This window comes from Anas acuta, chromosome 3 (assembly GCF_963932015.1).
Source record: "Anas acuta chromosome 3, bAnaAcu1.1, whole genome shotgun sequence".
Taxonomy (NCBI): domain Eukaryota; kingdom Metazoa; phylum Chordata; class Aves; order Anseriformes; family Anatidae; genus Anas; species Anas acuta.
In genome coordinates, this window is record NC_088981.1 from 112,734,518 (window position 1) to 112,754,225 (window position 19,708).

Consider the following 19,708-nt stretch of genomic DNA (forward strand, 5'->3'; position numbering starts at 1 on the left):
CATTTCTTCAGCGTCACCAGCATTGCTTATTTTAGTTTTCTTGGACAAAAGGGGAACAGCACTTTGTGTTCTATTTTCCATTATTCTTTGATGGAATTAAATCAAGTTTGTGCTTAAAGAAAAGAAGAATATCTCATCTGAATGTGTTATCCCGTAATAAATGGTGCCTATGGTTTGGATGTTTATTTCATCAGTGGAAAAAAAAAAGCAGTAGGGCTAAAGGTAGACTACACAGCTTGTATCTAAAATCCCATATCAAAGGGATCAAACACCTAACTGTCACTGTTATAGTGGAAGCAGCTATGTTATTCCTAAAATGAGTCATACAACATTAAAAACAAAGTGAATAATAAGGTTTAAATTTCTGCAAGCTCTAAAAACTTCAGGGCCAGTCTGTCTCCCACTGAAGACTGTGGCAAAACCTCTGTTCGTGGCTCTGTCTGAAACCTTGGGCTCCATACGGTCCCATTTTTCCAACTGTAGGTTCTTTTTTTTTTTTTTTTTTTTTTTTATCCTGCGAATTAAATGAGGATTTGCCACCCACAAAATGAAACCCAAGGAAAGAAACTTGCTTTAAATAGAATGAGCTATTGCGATTATATTAATAGCATGGGGATGATGAGTATTTCCAGAATTTAAGTACTTCAGTGTTATTTTGGAATGTTTTAAGAGAACGGCATAAAATAGCCTTGTCACTCTTGCATTGCAGAGATGTTTTCCACTGGTGCACTGTGGTGGGCATCCAGACTTCATGACTCACCAAAATAATAATAAAAAAACCTAGAGATTATTCGCACCGCGTGCCAGTGATGAACCAATGCGCTCTCGCGTATTTCCAAACTAGAGGCTTACGTATAGGTAGGGCTGTATGAGCGTGCTTGTGTATGGCTGTACGGCTTTGAAAGCTGTTAACTTCACAGCTGCCCACTTGAGTGACTTGTGAATTTTATAACTAGGCATTTACAGCTTCTGTCTCTTTCAATTTCCAAAGAATTCTTTGAATTTCGTAGTTTTTTGTTTTGTTTTTGTTTTGTTTTGTTTTGTTTTCAGAGGATTGCACCCACAATGTAATGTGAAAGCAAATCCCGTGAACTCTGATCTGGTTTAAAAACTGAACCTTGTGGGAGCTCAGGGTGCTGGTACCAAGACAGAGTTTCCCATGTCCAGCATTCTGTGTCCTGTCCAGCCCAGGGAGGCAGTGACCAAAAAGTTCATGTCCTCTGAGTTCCCCTGCTGTACAGGAGAGGGGAGACTCACCAATTCCGCCCTAAAACTCCGGTGCTGTTTGGAGCAACTTGCTCTGCCATACTTTGAGGAGCAGCCACTCAGCACTAAGCTGGATGCTGCTAGCAGCAGTGGGAGCGGTGTTTGGGGTTTTCATGAGCTCCTCTCTCAGCCCCCCAGGGCCTCAAGAGCCCACCCCTTGACAAAGCAATGAGGGAATCCTACTGGAAATCCTCTCCTGTGGCAGCCCCAGCATTTCCCAGGCTGTCCCTGGGTGTAGATCAGCTCCGAGAGCTGCTCGGTGACTGGCATCACCCTCTGCTTGTGTTGGACACCCTCCAGCGGCCTCTCGCAGGCAGGTCCCCCCCGCCGCCCGCATTCCTCGGGATTTGTTACCTTCTGGTAGCCAAACTCGCAGGCAACCGGCTGGCGAGATTTATTCTCCAGGACTCTGTTTTCCTATTGTTTTAAGTTCACGGGAGGCTCCCTGTTGCTAAACAAACTTTACAACCGTAGGCTATAGGGTCAGCCCCCTGCCCGAGCCCTTCAAAAACAATGACGTGCCTGGTGGCCAAACACAGCCCATGAGCTGTGTCGCCTTCCCCTTAGTCTCCCCAGGGGTTTGGCTCTGTTTTGATGTGAGGCATCACCTCTGAGCAGGTTAAATGCCCCGACTCTGGCTTAGGGACTGAATTAGGAACCTACAAAGCTTTGGCTAGGGACTTGCATCTCATAAGCTTACGGCACTTTGCTGAGTTTTGGACGTGATGTTGTTAAACAGCTGGTCTGGGGCAGCAGCAATCAGCCTTAGGGCTTGGGAGTTTTAATGTGAAATGAATGTATATAGTTTCTGTAGTAGAGTTTCTGTAGCATGGATTTATGTTTGCTTTCTACCAGTCTTTGCTACGATTGTCAAAAAACAAAAAGTTCAGTGGAGGTGGATGGAAATGAAGCACAACGAAAAACAAATAATGCCCATAATGAGGCTGTCTGGTTGGAAAACCTCAGCATTTTGTAGTCTTTCACTGTGTCGAGGAGTTCCCTACACTCAAAGAAGACACAAAACATTTGCTTCCTTGCTTAGGGATTTTTTTCCCCAAGACGTTTGTCATTTTGATGGGTTTTGTTCTTCTTACTGGCATGGGGAGGAGGTTTTGTTAAAACACGTGTTTTAGCGGAAGGGGATGGCCAAGGCTACTCTGTGTGTGACCATCACTCTTTGAATAACCGGCAAATGAACAACAAGAAAGCAACAGCCAAAACCAACTGTGGACTCATAACATGTTAATGATTTCCAGGACTTTCACCTGGGGATGTGGGAACACTCTCGAGCACTGGGCATGAAATACTAGTTTTATTTCATTTTTTCTCCCTTGAAAATAAGTGGAAACTAAAAGTCATGCTTGCTAAATTCGTGGAGAAATTAATTTTGCAATACCCACTGTGAGGCAAAGAGATGTCAAAGTTATTCTGAAGTTAGAGCTGAAGGAAACTATGGCACAGAGGGGTTAATACCAGCGTTTCCAATCTATGGTTCCTTGTGGACTGCAATACCCAAGCAGACACAGCCTGAATCTCACTGTGCCTTTTCACAGGAGCTGGAGATGCTGAATGCTGTGCAGCATCAGGCCCACAGAAAGCCTGAGCTGCTTGACTTGATACACTCGTGTTAGAAGTGCTGTGTACGTGACTTAACCAAGCACAAACGCTCACTGAGTCCTAGGACAGTGGGCCTAAAAGAAACCTTAGGCAACCTAGTCCGTTTTTCCTCAGATAAGTGTTATATATACTTAGATCATCACTGACATCTGTCCAGATTCTTAAATCCTCCGGTACTGTGCCTTCCACTTACTTACCAAGTCTGGTTTTCGTGCTTTTTCTTTCATACTTAAAAAGGAGGTTGCTAATATCATACATTAATCTCTTAAATCTCCTTCACCTCAAATGAAGCCAGCTTTTTCTTGTTCTCTTCTCTGCTGACAAAGAGACCAATTGATTGCCATTCTCTTTAGGAAACATTTTACTCTTATCATGTCCTTTCCCACTCTTCTCTTTCTCTAGACTAAACAAATGTATTTCCGTCAACTTTTCCATGTGGGCTATGCTTACTAACTCTCTTATCACTCCTGGTGCTCTTCTCTGGATTCTCTCTAATTCTTCTGTATCTGTCTTAGAGGGTGGTGTCCCAAACTGGATAAAGCTCTCCAGCTGATGTCTCCACTTCTGAGCAGTGTAATAGTTACCTTCTATGTCTTTGCTGCAACACAACCATTAATCTTTCCCAGAGCTGCATCTGCTTCATTTTTTTAAAGGCAGAATCCTGTTATTGACTCACATTCAACTGGCAACTCTCTGCTATCCCCAGATCGTCCTCAGCAGTGCTCTGCTCTATCTGTTTGTTGTGGTGCATTTCTTAAATCCCAAGTGTTAGTGCAATGTACTTCAATTTTACTTCGTGCCATTTTATCAATGATCTGGCAGAAGTCATTTCTCCAATTTGTTCACATCCTTTTGGATTCAGACTACTTTCACCGGAATCTGAAGGACTCCTCCCTACCGCGTGTTACCTCAAGGTTTTAAAATCCTGCTTTGTATTGCATCGTCCAAATTATTCAAGAAAATAATAAATATTAATTGGCTGAAGACAAAATGATGCTTAAAATACAATCCAATTGGATCTCATAGCAATAGTCAGTGGGCAGCCCTGTAATGCCACTTCACGCATCCTGTTGCTGTGCTTTAGCCTTTAATGACCCTGCCTTTCCCTCAAAGGCTTGAGAGCAGAGCTTGATCCACCCCAGCTTTCACCCGGGCAGAAATGCCCCTGCTGGCAGTAGCAGATGAAGGTGGAGCGTAACAAAGGGATCAAAACTGCAAGTCACCTCCAGGACTGTTGGCAAGATCTTGAGGACATTTCCTCTGTTAAGCCTGGGTGCATCATTTATGAGCTGCTTCAGGCTGTCCAACTTCAAAACTTGTGCAGTGTGCCGGCCTTGTGCCAGTGCTCTGACTACCCAGAAAGCCGAACACCTTCTCCAACATGACAGTTGCCCCAATAAACCTACTCGCTGCCAGCAGCACCAGACTTTTATTATATTTTGGCCACTTAAAATGGGCTTTTGAGTGTGCAAATAAGAGCAAAAGATGGTGCTAAGCATAATTTTTGCTGGGGCAACCACCAATTCTTTATACCTTTCAGAAGGAAGAAAGGGAGACATCCATCAAACTGTCATTACAAATTAGATGCCACAAACCTAAGCTCGTGGAGCCGCCAGGAATCTGTAAACCTTTCAAAGGATACGCCTGTTTTTGACATTTAAAATAAAAAGTCTTTATAGATTTTTGTGGAAAACACTGATGGGCCAGCAGCTAAATGACATTTCTCAACAGCCGGACAGACTCCACACAAACCGAATAGATGCCCGGGTTTAGAAGGACAGGTTAATTACTTTCTTTGCTATGCCCAAGAACAAATAATGGCTGGTCTGTATTACTTACTGAGTGGGAAAAGATCTTTCAGGGTGGTTTGTTTTCTTTTCTTCCCAAAGTCTGAAGCATCCTGGCTTTTGCCTCCATCTAGCCTGACTGTAGGTGCCCTTTATATAACAATAACTTGATACTACTCAAAATACTTGGCACTGCAGGCAGGGGAGTGGAATGTAATGAGAACACTTTAGCAGGTCTGAGGGTGAGTAAACTCCAGTAGTTTTGGAATGAGAGGGTAGGGTTTTTGGTGTAAGTCTCTCCCTCACTTGGCATTCACAGACAATAAGAATACAAGGATTAACATAGTAGACTCCGTTTATTACACTTGGGTGGATAAAGCAATTATCTGTCTATCAAGGCTGTAGTAAATTGTGCAACAGCATTAACATGGGTGGATACGTGGATAAATGCTACGCTGCCACAGAGGGTGCTGATACACAAGATAATCCTTCAAGTCTAACTTGTAAAGACTGTTTTCTTTTGGAGTTTATATCATGTTACCCTGGCGAGCGTGGATTGAAATGGCATCTTTTTTATTTTTAACCACGTTTTCAGGTTTCTTTAGCCATCTGAGTTTTATTAGTAGGGTTATTTTAGAAATATCCCACTTTAATCAAGTTTAAACAATCTGCCTAAAACCTGCTGCATGGATATAAACACAGTAGTCTTCTAATGCAGCAAAACAATCTGTTGAAAGATACAGTACAAACACACACACATCCATCTATTATTGCTTAACTGTTGTTTCTTCCATGCCTGAATTCCCATTGTAACCGCAGCGCTCCGTCTGCAGTACGCTCTCGGTTTTGGGGGTGTAAAACAAAACCAAAGCCCCGAAATGCACCTTACTGATGTCTGGAGAGCAGGGAGTTGCAGGGTAGCACAGCATCGGAGAGCTCTGAGGCTAGATTTAAACTAAGCATCTTAAATCTGTTTTAATGGTTGTGTTTACATCGCCCCCTTTTCGTTCTTTTCAAGTAATCAGGTTTCGCAAGCATTAAGAAAACCAACCCCTCCTGCCAGCTGGAGGGAGGCCAGCTCGAGATTTTTTTTTCTCTCGCCCCCCACCCCCTTCAATTGCTATGATCTTTACTGCTGTTTGCTGCAGCAAGCAGAAGTTGGCGGGCTCTTTTTGGGATGACTACCTCCGGAGGGGGGGGGGAAATGTCTTCCTATTCCTTAATGATATTGCTGGGTTAGCATGAGGATGGTAAAGTTGGGATGAGCAGCTCTTGCACTTTTGCAGTACGGCCCTTGCTCTCTTCCTTCCCCCCTTCTGCTAAAAAAAAAGAAAAGGGAGGGAGGAGAAGGGGGAGAGTGTAACAGATACCAGCATGTAAAGGGAATTAAGGCAGGGACTGAGACTTGCGTGACAGTCTCTGTTTATATGAGTTGTCTTTAATGTCTCTGAGCAGTGATGCCAGCAGTGTTTAGCTGGTTTCCTGGCACATGTGAACACAGATTCCTTTATGTTCCTGAACGATGGAAAAGGTGAAGGTAGAGCCTTGTGGTGCGAGGGGTTCCCACCTGCTCCCTCCCCAGCCAGCCAATTTGTGATGATGTTCAATGAGATGTTGCTTAGCTGTGCAGAACGAGCTTCAGGATACAAGTCAAAATTCAAAAACTTGAAAAGAGAAAAGAAAAAAAGGAACTCAGGGGACTCCCATGGTGAGGAGAGACCTTGCTGCTTTGTTGAGTGAGTTAGAGAGCTGAGGGGTGGCACAGCAGAGGGGCAGAAGTGGACCTGGCATCACTGGAGTGAGCTGAGATGCTGGGGAGAATCAGAGCAAGAGCAGACACTCCAGCACCTTATTGCTCTTCTTGTCCTTGTCCTCAAAGTGCCTCTCCATTTTCATTCATCAAATCTTCCAGTTTTGCTCTGTTCACACAGCTTTCCCTGTGTGAGCTTCCCGGCCACCTCAGTCCCTGCCACGTGTCCCTTGTGTGTCCTGGGAGCAGCCTGGGGCTCTCGGAGCCCTGCTCCCGCCTCCTTGCATAGAGAATTTTTGGGAGCAAGAGGCTACTTTGCAGCTGTTGCAAATTGCTGAAAAACCCTGACCTCTGGGTCTGTCTTTCAGCCAGATATGTGCTTTTCACAGACCCCAGATGAATTTTAAAAAGCATTGATCACACTTTATATTCCCAAAGGCTTTTCAAGGATTGAGTTAGGCTTATTCCCATGGGCACTCAGGGGCACGGAGTACGTACCCATGGGATAATTTCCCCTCACCCTTCCTGCCCCTTCCTCCCTTTAACCTGCTGGAAGCTCTTAATTCATTCCAGACTAGGGGGACAGCCTGCAAGTTGAGCTTTAGCTCCCAATAAGTCAATGGGGAGATCACCATTGACACAAGAGATGCTCACAGGGCTTGACCTCAACATGGGAAAAACTAACGTTCAAACTTATCTCTGCCTTGGCTCACCTTGGCTTTGAGCCACAGCTCCTGGAAGGTCTTAGCATAACTGATTCCCCTGGGAGCTGGATCTGGCCCTTTTGGAGCCATACCAGCAATCCTCGCAGACCTTTGGGAGAGCAGGGGTCAGGGCAAGAAGTTCAGTGGGATTTTGCCAATGGGCTGCGTTAGATCAGCTGAGCAGGATCGGAGCCCATCCACAGCATATGTTCTTGTTTGCTACTTATTTTCACTTCTCGGCAATAGCTTCAGGTCCAGGCCTTGCCTGCTTTGGGTAGAAAATATGTCTTTTTTTGAGAACAAAAAGAGATGGGGTCGTGTTTTCTGCCTGCGCCTGTGTGACTCCTGTTGACACTAATAGGGCTCTGTGTACAGCTGGGAGAATAAACTCTCCAGTCTAATGCAAACCAGTGCCCTCAGCTATTTAAAAAACAAACATATTTTTTTTTTCCTCTATTGAGTGAATTAAATGCAGTTACTGCACCTATGTAGATCCTTGTTATATGAATTATAAGAACCTTTCCTATGCACAGCCTATGGCCTAATTATGTAATTATGTCTCTTGGGTAGATTATATTTTTCTTCTCATAATTGTGTCTTTACCCAAGAGACTGGAAGGGTTCCAAGCTTTTCCCTTTCGTGGGTAAAAATTGTTTGGCTCTCTTGCATTTTGTTTTTCTTTTTCATGAACTTTGGGTTGTGTGTGTTTGATAGGAGTGGGCCAGGGGATGGCAGAGGGAAGCCAGCCTGGGGAGGATGGGTTCGTCACAAGTGGGACTCTTGTGACTTGCTTCACACGTTTTTGCTTGCGAAGAGCTGATGTGAGTCTTCTGGGCTTTTGCTGATTGATGGCTCTCTTATTTTTACCTTCAGAGCATAGACTGACAGCGCTTTGGAGTGCTATCTTGCAGAAATGATGTATTGTCTGAAATTTGTAACAGAACAATGAACGTCTTTGCTTCATGCTGAATATGCAGCATTATTCAGTCCCTGTGCAACAGCTGCTAAGCTCAGGTCTGCCTCAAGCTGCCTTAGGCTCAGGTCTGAACTCTTACTGTGGCTTAAATGTGACTTCAGCTTTACAAACTTGTAGCTGAATTCACAATTAGTATCTTCCAGTTACATCAGATCCATAGGATCAAAGGAAACATGTCCAAAGAGAATTTAAGTAAAAAATGTGATGAAATTCACAGGACATGTAACCTTTTTTTTTTTTTTTTTTTTTTTTTTGTGATGTGAATTTGTCTTCTACAGTGTGTACACAGAAGTATGTCACTAGTGTATTAACTTTAAAAAATAGAGTGTCTCTAAGATGCCTCTATTTATAAAGTTAGTAGGAAAATATATACACATTCTTTAGATTTCTAAAGAGCTTTACCTTTAGTGAACAGTGGGAATAATCAAAACTTGAGCTCTTGGGCTCAGATGTCCTTCTTCTGAAGTCAGGGAAAGCTTGGTCTGTATAGGCTGTAATTTATAGGTTGTAATCTAGGTGATTCTTATTTGTGTTACCCCTTAGCCTTAAAGTAAGTCCCTTTTCCATTGCAGTTTTCTTCTCTTTCAATCTCAACACTCAACCCAGAGCCACTGCTGTGTAGAAAGCCTTGATTACTGGCCTCAGCATTCATAGATTGCAAGATGTAGACCTCCATGGAGTGACACCCCAAATTTCCCCTGGGTCCTGCTGGTGCTGAGTACGCTCACAACATAGAACACCAACAGTGGTGCTATTTTGTGTCTGACCGTCATCCTAGCAAATGTGTCCCCAGCAGGAGATGGCCCAACTTTTTGCTTTTGTGACCTTTCTACATCCCTCGGAATTTTTTACAAGAGACACCTGACTCCCATGCAACTTTTTGTTTTTGCTACAGCAGAAGCGAAAAAGATAGAAATGGGTGATGACCGAAAATAGCTATTCCACTTGAGAGTGATAAAAACATCTGTTGACAATCTGGTAACCAGATCTCTTTGGTACCAGAAGGAAAGAAAAAACAAAACAAAACAAAAAAGCAACAAAAAAACCCCTACCACCATCAACAAAAACAAAAATACGGTGGGTGGTGTACATGGTACAAAGAAAGGGTGTCCCTGAATGTCAGCATCTGGCTAGGCCACGTGTAGCATAATCTGATTAGTTTTCAGTTCCACACCCACAAGCTGAAAGATAAAAACGCACACCCCTCCTCCCCGAGGAGGGAAAGATCTTCAAGCATCAACACCACATTTACATTCTGCAAGTCAGCCTCTTCCACGGCCCAATTTACATCTTGACTTCTCCTGCGGTGCAGTGGAAGCTCAGGGCTGAGGGACGAGCTCGCGTCCCCTTCCAGTTACCACATCCAGCCGACTCGAGATTGCCTTGCTTTGATCTGGAAGATGTTCCTTCATTTCATTTAAACTGGAATGATTAATTTGGAGATGAAGCCTTCTTACATCTCCTGCCATGGCTGGAATGTGGTAACCGAACAGAGCAGCTCCCAGGTGCTATTTTGGCACGCTCTGAGGCTGTCGGGGCCCATCGGGCCGAGGCGGTGGGTGCAGGCCCCAGCTGGCTGGCTGAGGCTTGCACCGACTTTGTTGCACCCCCTTAGTGCTATTTGCCAGGTCGGTTCATACAGGACGGCCAAAATTGGCGCTAGGAAGATTAATGGCAACGCTTTCTGTCTCCAGAAACTGATATTCATATTGGTGTTTGGTTTGAACGTGGTGGAGAGAGATTTGGGTATTGCTCGGCACACGTTTTGTGCTATGACAGCAGACAAGCCAGAACTGTCTGTATAGCTTTTGTCTATTAACTCCACACTATTCTCATTTCTTTTCCACTTTCTTTCCTGTGACCCACTCTATTCCAGTGGCTGTTGGGTCTCATCCTTATCTGGTGTCACTTTATGTGGCAGCCTCAGTCTTTTTGATTGCATTTCCTATCAAAGGCTGCCTGTGTCCCTAATTATCTTGTCCCCTCTCAGTAAGCCCAAGCCATCCCACAAAATCTTCTTTGTAACAGAATAACCAACACTAAATGCAGTGTTACTGGCAGGACCATCCTAGGCGCCAAGTCCTGGCATTGGGATAGCTGCAACATTAGTTTATCCTATCCTCTGTGTAGCCTCATACTGCTTTTTAATGTAATCACTGCTGCAGCAGATCACAGATTCTCACTGAGCTATCCACACTTACTACCCTAATCTTTTTTCCTGAAATAAAATTATGCCTCATGACTGAGACCAAGGAATACAGCTTTTCTTAGCGCGCTCCCCTGGGATCAGGAATTTCTCTGTCAACGGGCACATATATCAATGAGAGATGAAAAGCAGCTTGTGGAATGAGTTTTAAACATGTATCGCATATTTCATTGCTGCTGCTTATGTGCTACTTAGAAGGCTTTTTTACCAGTATTTCAGCCCATGCTTCATGGCTGTTCTGTACTTAATAGGATATTATTTTTTCTTTCACAGAAATCAGGGCAAAAGAACTATTTAAGTTTCCTACATTTCTTTGCAAGCACCTCCTGAATATGAAGTTGTTTTGTTGAGTTTCCTACTTATTTTCAATGTGGGCACATCAGCTTTTATGAAAGCACAGTAACCCCTAGCATACAAAGTTGTAGTGTAATCTCATTTTACTGGGACATTTCGCTTGGGGGAATGTGGCTCTTTGCGGGTCTCTTTGTAACAACGTGACTCTGTGTTACAGCCCTAAATTTTAAGTGACCAGAAGAGGAAGGCAAGTCTGTCTTTGGCCCCTTGCTGGTTTCTGGGGACTTGCAGTTCCATTGATGCCTGGGGTCTTCCAGATGTGCACAGATCTCTTTTCCCTACTTTTTTTTTGGAGGGGAGGGGATGGTGGTGATGACAACACTTAAATCCACACATCTCTCAATTATTTCAGTTCAAACAGATGTGGGAATCTTTCTTATTCTTCCCCACCCCCATGCCTACACTGAAGTGAGCTGCTATCCTGTTGAATTTTTTCTTTCAGTGATAGACCCAATTCATTTAAATACACATAGTTAAACACAATATCTGTTCTAGAAAAGCTATTGGCAAAATGAGTGTGATGGAAACAAAGCTGGTGGTTGCTGGGTATGGGTTGATGCAGGAGTGCTGCCCTATATAGTGATTGTTCAGTAAGTGTGTAGAAGACAGTCAAATAGTTTGTGCACTGGTTTGTTAGGAAAGCATTTTATAATTCTTTAGCAAAAAAGACCCTGTATAAACATGGGGCAGGATTTTTCTATCAAAATTCAAAATCAAATTCACTTTGGGGATAGATTCATTCCCAGGTAAAGTCAGCCTTATTGCATAAGGTCAGAGATAGGCTAATAGCGTTTACCTTATTTTGGACCCTCTTGAAATTGCTGAAATGCAATTAGGAATGAATTAAAGAGAAAAGGGGAGGGGAAAGGGATTCTGTGGGGAAAAAAAAAAGAAAAAAGAAAAAAGAAAAAAGAAAAAAGAAAAAAAGAAAAAAATCAGACTAGAAAATGTGACTGGCAAATGGAAAGCCAAAAACAGAAAAAATGTGGAAAAAGAAGAAAAAAAAGATGCAGGACAAATCCCAAGAGAGTACCGACTGTGTGTGTGAAAGTTATTTCTTTAGATTTAGCAGCACCCAGCTTGTACAACTTGTAATTTACATAGATGGAAGAGATAATGCTAAAGACTACCAGGCTAGATGTTATCCTATTAATTAAGCTGCCATTATAGAGTTGTTGCAAGCCCACCAGAAATCATTCCCCATTTGAAGTGATCGATACCTCTTAAAGAAAGGAGTCACCTGTGTTAGCTGGTAGTTCTCTAGGTCTCTGACATACAGCAGCTCCTTCTCTTTAATGAGAGAGCTCCCACCTACCCCGTGTTTTTATATTGAGTCATCATGGGGGAGACTCAAAAAAAAAAAATCATACTTCAAAGCACAGAATAATGGGTCAACTAATTAATTTTTTAAAATTACTAGAAAAGTTTCTCCAAAATTAAATTCCATTCAGTTTCTTCTCATCTCCCGACCTGAATCCTTCAGTTTTCTCAGAATCCCAGAATGGCTGATGTTGGGAGGGACCTCTGGGTCCATCTGGTCCAACCCCCCTGCTCAAGCAAGGACACCCAGGGCAGGTTGCCCTGGACCTTGTCCAGGCAGCTTTTGAGTATCTCCAAGGAGGGAGACTCTACAATCTAGAACACTGATTTCTCTAAATCTAGTTAAAAGCTAGCTATTACAGAAATCACTTTGCCTTCAGTCATATTTGAGCACCATGGTCCCAGTTAGATGATGTGAACTCATGTACATCAGTTCTGTAGTGACAGACACCATTAAACTGCATTTTATAAAGAGTGATGGTCTGATAGTTAGATCCCGGGGCTCCATGGCGTCATTTAATACAGTTAAATTAAGCAGTGCCAGAGATGGCTCTGTGGCCCTAAGACTGATGGGGCAATCTGACCGTGTCTGCAAAGCTGAACTCATAGCCTCCTAGCATAGGGCTGCATTCACACTGCGAAGGGATAATCCAGTTTATCTCAAACCACTGGGGATCACCAGGAATGTTTCAACACCAAATCGTACCAGGGACCCTTCTTAATGTTAAAAGCATAAAAATATCCTACCCAGTTGTTGCCTGTCATGATACCCCAGCTCTCTTTACAAGGATGGAGGCAGCTGTGCAATCTGGGGGTCTGGGTTCCCATTTCAGCTCTGCCAGGGGCTTTTCGTGTGACCTTAGTTGTTAATTTAGGGTAAGATTAATTCCATTTAATGTTGACTAATGGTGAGGGTGTCTAATTAAACTAGTCATGTGGGCTCCCTCTCTGATCAGAGAAGGAAGAGAAAGCAAATTCAGTAGGTGAATCATCCCGTTTTAAGACTGGTGTCAGAGACAAATGAGATGAATTGCCCTCTGGAAGTAGCTATTTCTTTCCATTAACTCTAGAGGAAGTCTACATTAGAAGAGTTTAGACTAGATGCCTGATTTATGAATGGCTAAAGTTAAGTAAAATTAGTCCTGACCTTAATCTCTCTGTGTGCCTGTTTCTCCATATGTTGAACGATAGAAATAACACCTTCTGTGCCTCACATCCAAAGCTACCATTGTGCGACAAGCATCTATAATTACTTTGAAAAGTAATTAAACTTAGGAGCAAAAATACAACAATTAGAGAAGTAAAACCTTTACTCTTGAAACATCTAAATGACAATATGAAGAGTACCAACCTGCCAGCTGGTGCATCCTGTTGCTCTTGCAATTTTTCCCCTCTACATTTGACAACTGAGCACCCATAAAAGACTTTTGTGAGTGCAGCCCTATGACACAGAGGCAGTGAACATCCTTTTGGAGAGAAGTAGGAACATGGAGGAAGGCTGACCATGCAAGGGCAGTGTAGGACCCAGTCCTTGCCAGAAGCTTTGATAGTATTCCTTGTGATACTGCCCTTCTCAAATGACTATTTTCTGTTTGGAAAAGCTCCCAAGTTACGGAGGAATGGAAGCTTATAACTAACCATGACAGAGTTAAATAAAAAGAGAGAAAAAGTTGGGGAGATGAAAAACATACATTTTCTTAGCAAAAATCCACAACCACATATAAACCAGGCATGGAATAATTGTCCCACTTGTTAACTTCTACTTACATGTGAGGCTTGCTCTTGGAAAAAAAAAAAGTTTTGCCCCTTTAACTATCAGTATAGCTAAAAAAGGAAAAAAAAAAAAGAAAAAAAAAAAAAAGACCTTGTGTGGGTGTCCATAAGTGCTTACTTTGATCCAAATTACAACACGTTACGTATCTGTATGGGCACAGTTGTGCTAGTTAAGGCTTTCACCAGCACAACCATGTCCAAAACACACCCCCCCCCACCGATGTTGCTGTGTTATTGGGGGTAGCTGTGATATGGGGTAGCTGTGATACCTACAAAGTCCATTAATCTAATAACAGGTCCTTAGAGGCCTTTTCTATTTTTTATTTGGTATGTTAAATTACTAAATCTTGTTATTAACGCTTTTATTTTATGATTTACTGTTTCCAGGGCACAGACAGAAGCTTGATGACTCTAAACCTAGTTTGTTCTCTGAACGCCTCAGTGATTTAGGGCGCATTCCTCATCCCAGTATGAGAGTAGGGGTCCCGACCCAGAGCCCACGGCCCTCTCTGAACTCTGCACCAAGTCCTTTTAATCCACAAGGACAGAGTCAGATTACAGGTAAGAGACAGAACCATAGGTTTGACTTGCACAGGCAATGGTAGTAATTGCTTATGGATGGATATTTGTGTCTCAACTGTAGAAAAAGAGGCTGTTACATAGTGAGAGATGTGTTCCAGGCAAAGCTAGGTGGGAATAGTTTTCTTCTATAGCATTTGAAGTTGAAAATGTCTTTTTTTTATATATGTATCTTTTTGCCATAGGTCCAAAAATAGTCAATCTGGGTAAATCGAGTAGGAATCTAGTGAAATTCTGTCATGTTGCTCTGCCTTTATCTCTGTATGTGCAATAGGACATATTAGTGCATTATTAGACTGAACATTTTTATTCAGCCTTTTTATTTTGCACTGGTGTTGAGTGAAGCAGCCAGAACTCAATGGTCTTTCTGTCAGAACAATAACACAATCTTCTCATGTGACAGTTTCGTTCTAGCACTGGTGCTGACCAATGTTACAATAAACGAACTGGGCTAGAGAGAAATCTCCAAAGGTTGCTTATGAGGGTTATATGCAACATTTATGATTGCATGCTGAGAGACAGATTTCAATGTGTTGAGAGAAATCATAAAATACCACATGTCACAGATTATAAGGCTGAAATAAGATGTTTAACTGCAGCTATGCCAGAAGTTTGCAACAAAACTGTATAGCCTACAAAATAAACTGATTTTGTTGTATTTTTTTTCTAAATGCAGAGCTGTCTATATTTTTCAAAAGAGCTTCAAAGCAACCTCTATCTAATTTTGGACATTTCTGCACTCACAACTTCTGCTGATGCATTCATGTCTGTCTGGGATGTGAAGAGGTGTTGGCCCTGACCAATTCACTTACTAGAACTGTTGGAGAACTTAACTTAGGTGCAAGTTTGTCAAAAAAACTCGACTCAATGTACTAGACTGGTTTAAAACTCAGTTTTGCTGCTATAGTTGTGTCTAACACCCGGAGTCCTTTGCCAATGTAATACACCAGTATTCCTTTACTGGTAAAGCACTCCTAGTGTAGACATAGTCTTTGAGTCAACCTAGGAAGATTTCTGGTTTCATGTTTCAAGTGGTTTTGACATGATACCAGCTGAAACTTAGTGGTTTTAACAAAGTGTTGTGGCTTTCTTCTTCTTTCTTTTTCTTCTTTTTAAAGTTCAACTGGTTTATTAATTCGCAGTAAGGAAGAGAAGTAAGTGGGTTAATTTGAACCCAAAGCACTCATAGAATTGAAACAAAAAATTGTTCCCATGAGCTGTGACAAAGTACTCCCAGATCTAGAAGTCTACCTTTAACTAGTATGACATGTTTACGATATATTAAATATGTTGCTAGCACTCATTGCACAGTACCTGCTGCCCACCAGCAGTTTTTTTGGCCGGGTTTAGCATTTTATTAGTTGGACGTGTGAAGTCAGGACTCTTGTGCACATCATTTTCTGGGTAAGAACTGCCAGACTGAAGCCCAATATTTTTTCTAACCTACTGTCTTCTGTCTGACAGTATCTGGGGACGTGACAGTCCCCCAAAAAACAGAGGGAAAATCTGGGGCTATAATCAGTTTCTCTTTTCCTTCCTTGTGCCCCCATAGTTTACCTATTGTGCAACAGTATATCTAAGTATGAAGGAGGGGGAAATTCTTCCTGACCCCATCTGGTGATCAGCTTATGCCCCGAAGCACGAGAACTGAGATCCCCTTGTAATTTTCTTCCTCACTAAGTGTAACCTCATATGCTGTTCTCATTCACATAAATGCCTCCTGTAGAAAATGTTCTGCTGGGTTTGATTAATAGAGTACTTCTCTGCCTCGTTATGAATCAGCAGCAGCATTCACAGATCTGAGAGGTGAAAACTTCAGATGAGGCTTAAATAAGCCTGGCTACAGACAAAGCTGTGTGGTGTTCCCTATCTGCTCTGCAGTTTGAAGACTCAGCAGTTCAAAGCCAGGAGCTCTGGTCCAGCTGAGGCTTCATCCAGACAGGGAAGTGGTGGTGGTAGGGCAGAGGGGGAAGTGAGCTGAACCAAGAAAGGCAGGCTGACTTTCCCATCTATTACGGATTATATGCTTTTCTTGACAGCTAAACTCATAGTCATGGGATACTTTAGAACCCCAAAGTGCTCTCATTTCCCCCAGAGCAAAGAGGACTCCACTGCATATTAAAGTTTTTAATGAATAAGGGTCTCTATTGTGATCCAGTACAGTATTTGCCATTCCCCATTCTTGTCTCCTCCTCAGTTTAGAAAAGCCAAATAGCCAGCCCTCAAAGGCTACTTGTTAGCTTTCTGGTAGCCCTCCCATTTAATAAGGCGATTAGTGTGAGCATGTTGCATCGGTGTGAACTCTGTGAATTGCACTGTCTTCCCCACAAGGCTCTTTTTGTGCTCTTCAGGATGTTGATTGTAATCTGTAAAGCTCTACGTGCTTTGATGTTCCACCAAAGTGCTGGGATGCTTCTGTGGACAGTCCCTCCGAGTTCTTCTGGGATGAATGGGTGCTCGTTGCCACACAAGTTGTGCCAATGGGAGGCAAAGTGGATGCCTCAGACCAGGCACCTCTTTGATCAGGTGCTAGCTGACCATGGGAAATTGCTAAACATATGCCTGCTTGGTGTGGTAATAAGGCATGAGCTGTTTGTGCTGTCCATCTCCACCGGTTTCCTTGTTGTGGTGTGATCTTCAGCGGGAAGTACCCACCGGCTTCTCAGCGTGGTCACTGGGCTGGTGTGGTTTGGGTATGTGTTAAAAGGAGTGCAGACGCTTGTCCGAAATACAATGACATTTTATTACCTTTATGGGAATTAATCAAACATTCCTTTAGAAATACCTTTGTTTCTTAATCTTTTTACCTAGCAATTTAGGGGAAATAATTAATTCTTAATAACTTTAACAGTAAATAGTGCATTCCTATGACAGAGTCCATATTATTACCAGTAAGCCCATAAACTGGTTTTGTTTCGTTCCACTTGAGGTCTTGCATAGCTATTGCATGATTAAACAGAAATAATATTTAAAGCCTGGCAGGCCCACACCTGAGTATGAAAGAACTCAGCACTTTGGGGTTCACTCTTATATTTCTTTTCTCTGTCTGGGTTGTGTTTATTTTGCTGGAGTATCAGAGTACAGGTTTCACAAATCACAGCACAGTCCTGAACCTACCACAGGAGCGGGCTGCAGCAGTACAAGGCACAGAGTTGCCCTTATTCAACATGGCATTTTAACTAGGATTCTGCAAAAGCAACCTTGAAGGGTCATTAAAAAACAAATCGTCCAATAAGCAGATGCCTTTGCTGAGGCAATGCAGATTCAATTTGAACCCTGCTTGCTGCCCGTAAATCAGGAATCCTGTCTGTTCACATTTGGATATTGGTATATTTGCCTTTTTATTCTTTTCCCTTTCCCTAATGGCACTTGAACAACTTGCTAGCGGGTCAGGTTACAGTCCCATTCAGACACTGGCTTGTTGCATCAGTGGTTCAGTATGAAATGAGGAAAACTGTTGTTTTTCTAAAATGCAACCGGTGAGGTTTAGCTTCTGTCGAGGCGGATGGCAGGAATGTGGCCAGCGCCAGGGCTGGGATCCCAGCGCAGGGCTGCAGGGGCTGCGAAGTGGGAGTTAAGTGAGGTTTCATGCTCCATCACCACTGTGGCACCGTCTGATCTATAGGCAATCTGTGACTTTCAGCACTGAAAGTACAGCACTCAGAAAGCAGGTCCTGTGATTTCTTTTTACTTTTTTTATTTCCCCCTCTCCCACACTCTTCAGTGATGCTGCGCTTCCAGTTCTGATCATTTATCTATTTTTAAGGGTTGTAGAAAGTAGATTTAAAGAATTCTGAGCTGTCAGGTGGGGACAGGTCCTGACTCTGATGGGAAGACTGTGGGCAGACAGTGCTTTCGGCTCCCCAGATGGAAGCTGAGAATGGTACCAAATGGTACCAGCCCTTAATTCTCCTCTTCAGGGCTTGTGGGGCAATAGGCTGGATGTTGCCCTTTTGCAAACTCAGGGAGGTGTCAGAAAGCTCCTCACATCACAGCATCATCATGGGGTGTGAATATGAAGCCATCAAGCAAATGCTTCAAAGACCAGAATGGGGGGGGTGGGAGGGGGGGGAAAGTACCGTAGTGAAGCAGACACTACGCAGCTTCTGAGAAGTCTTTGTTTACTGAGGATGATTTACCCTGGTAGAAGACTCATAGGTAACTTAAAGCCGTCATCGATAGTTTCAAGAGATCTTCACGTGGTCTTTTTCAGGTTGATTCATACTGCCAGTGTCTGTTATCTGAGACCATCGGCTGCAGGACAGGTTTGAAACTGAAACCAGGTGGCTGTTACTAGACTGGCGCTATGTGAGTGCCCTCCCATGGGTTGCATGTGTCTTACCTGGGACCAGCAGCACGCTGATGCATCTGTCTGTAGCTGGTGCACACCAGCCTGCTGAGTGCACCAGGCAAAGTACATGCTTGCTTGGAAAAGAGCCTTGAGAAACACCCGAGTAATAGGTTTACCAGGTGAATTGTGCCTTCAGTACACTGTAACATAGAATAAAAGCTACAAGAGTCAGCGTGTAAGGTGGAGGAGCTGGGATTTCTTCTGCCATTAACACCAGGGTGGCGGCAGTCTGCTCTGTTTTATGCAAATTGATTGCATCCTTGGGGCGACTGGCTGGTTGCCACTGTGAACCTCCATTTGGTAATATTTGTGTTTGTGTCGCTCCTGTTAAAGTATTTTAAAGTATTCTTTTTTTTTATTTAACCTTTTTTTTTTTTTCCTTCCCTTTACAATTCAGTTGTCCTACTGACAATACTTGTTCAGTTTATTTTTTTTTTCCCCCTTTAGAAATGTGACTCTTGGGAGGAGGGAGGAGAAATGGTTTGAGAGGTTCTTGAGGCCAAAATCTGGTCTCAATTACACCAGTGTCCATTGGGGTGTAACGCCGCTGGACTGGACTTCATTGATGGAACTGGGCAATCCAGATCAAGCCCTGGGCTTTTAAATATGCCTAAGAAATAGTCAGCGAAGAGGAGGAGGTTGCATTTTTTGTTGTTGTTTTGCTGGGGTTGGGCTTACAACAATAGCGTGTTTACTCATGCAGAAAGTCATCTTGGCTTCGTTAAGATCATAACCAAAGATATTTGCTCTAAGTGTTTACCAAAGATAGCTCCAGACAGCTTGTTTTTTAGCATCGACAGTAGCACTAATACGGTCGGCAGCCACCAGTGCTAGAGCTGATGACTGGATTCAAATAAGTGTTTTTGCAAAGTGCATGCACATATGTGACATTTGGGTTTTATAGGCTGTATGCTGAGGAGCTGTGAGCCTGTGAGCATGCTCTGAGTACTGCAGCTCAGCTTGGGAAATGGAAAATTGATCTCTTTCTATAGTAAATCTGTGTGCTTCATAATTACTGCCAAAGC

General features: G+C 43.0%; 1 protein-coding gene across 4 annotated transcripts in view; it reads left to right on the forward strand.

The window, feature by feature from the left end:
- The window catches only part of RUNX2 (RUNX family transcription factor 2), a 217,794-nt gene that overhangs the window by 100,043 nt on the left and 98,043 nt on the right, over positions 1–19,708 (forward strand). For 2 of the 4 annotated variants that reach the window (XM_068678793.1, XM_068678794.1), the window contains one exon: positions 14,141–14,314. The exons of the other annotated variants lie outside the window; for them this stretch is intronic. In XM_068678793.1, coding sequence (XP_068534894.1) covers positions 14,141–14,314 — 174 coding nt within the window. The remainder of the gene's footprint in view (positions 1–14,140; positions 14,315–19,708) is intronic. 4 annotated transcript variants of the gene reach the window in all.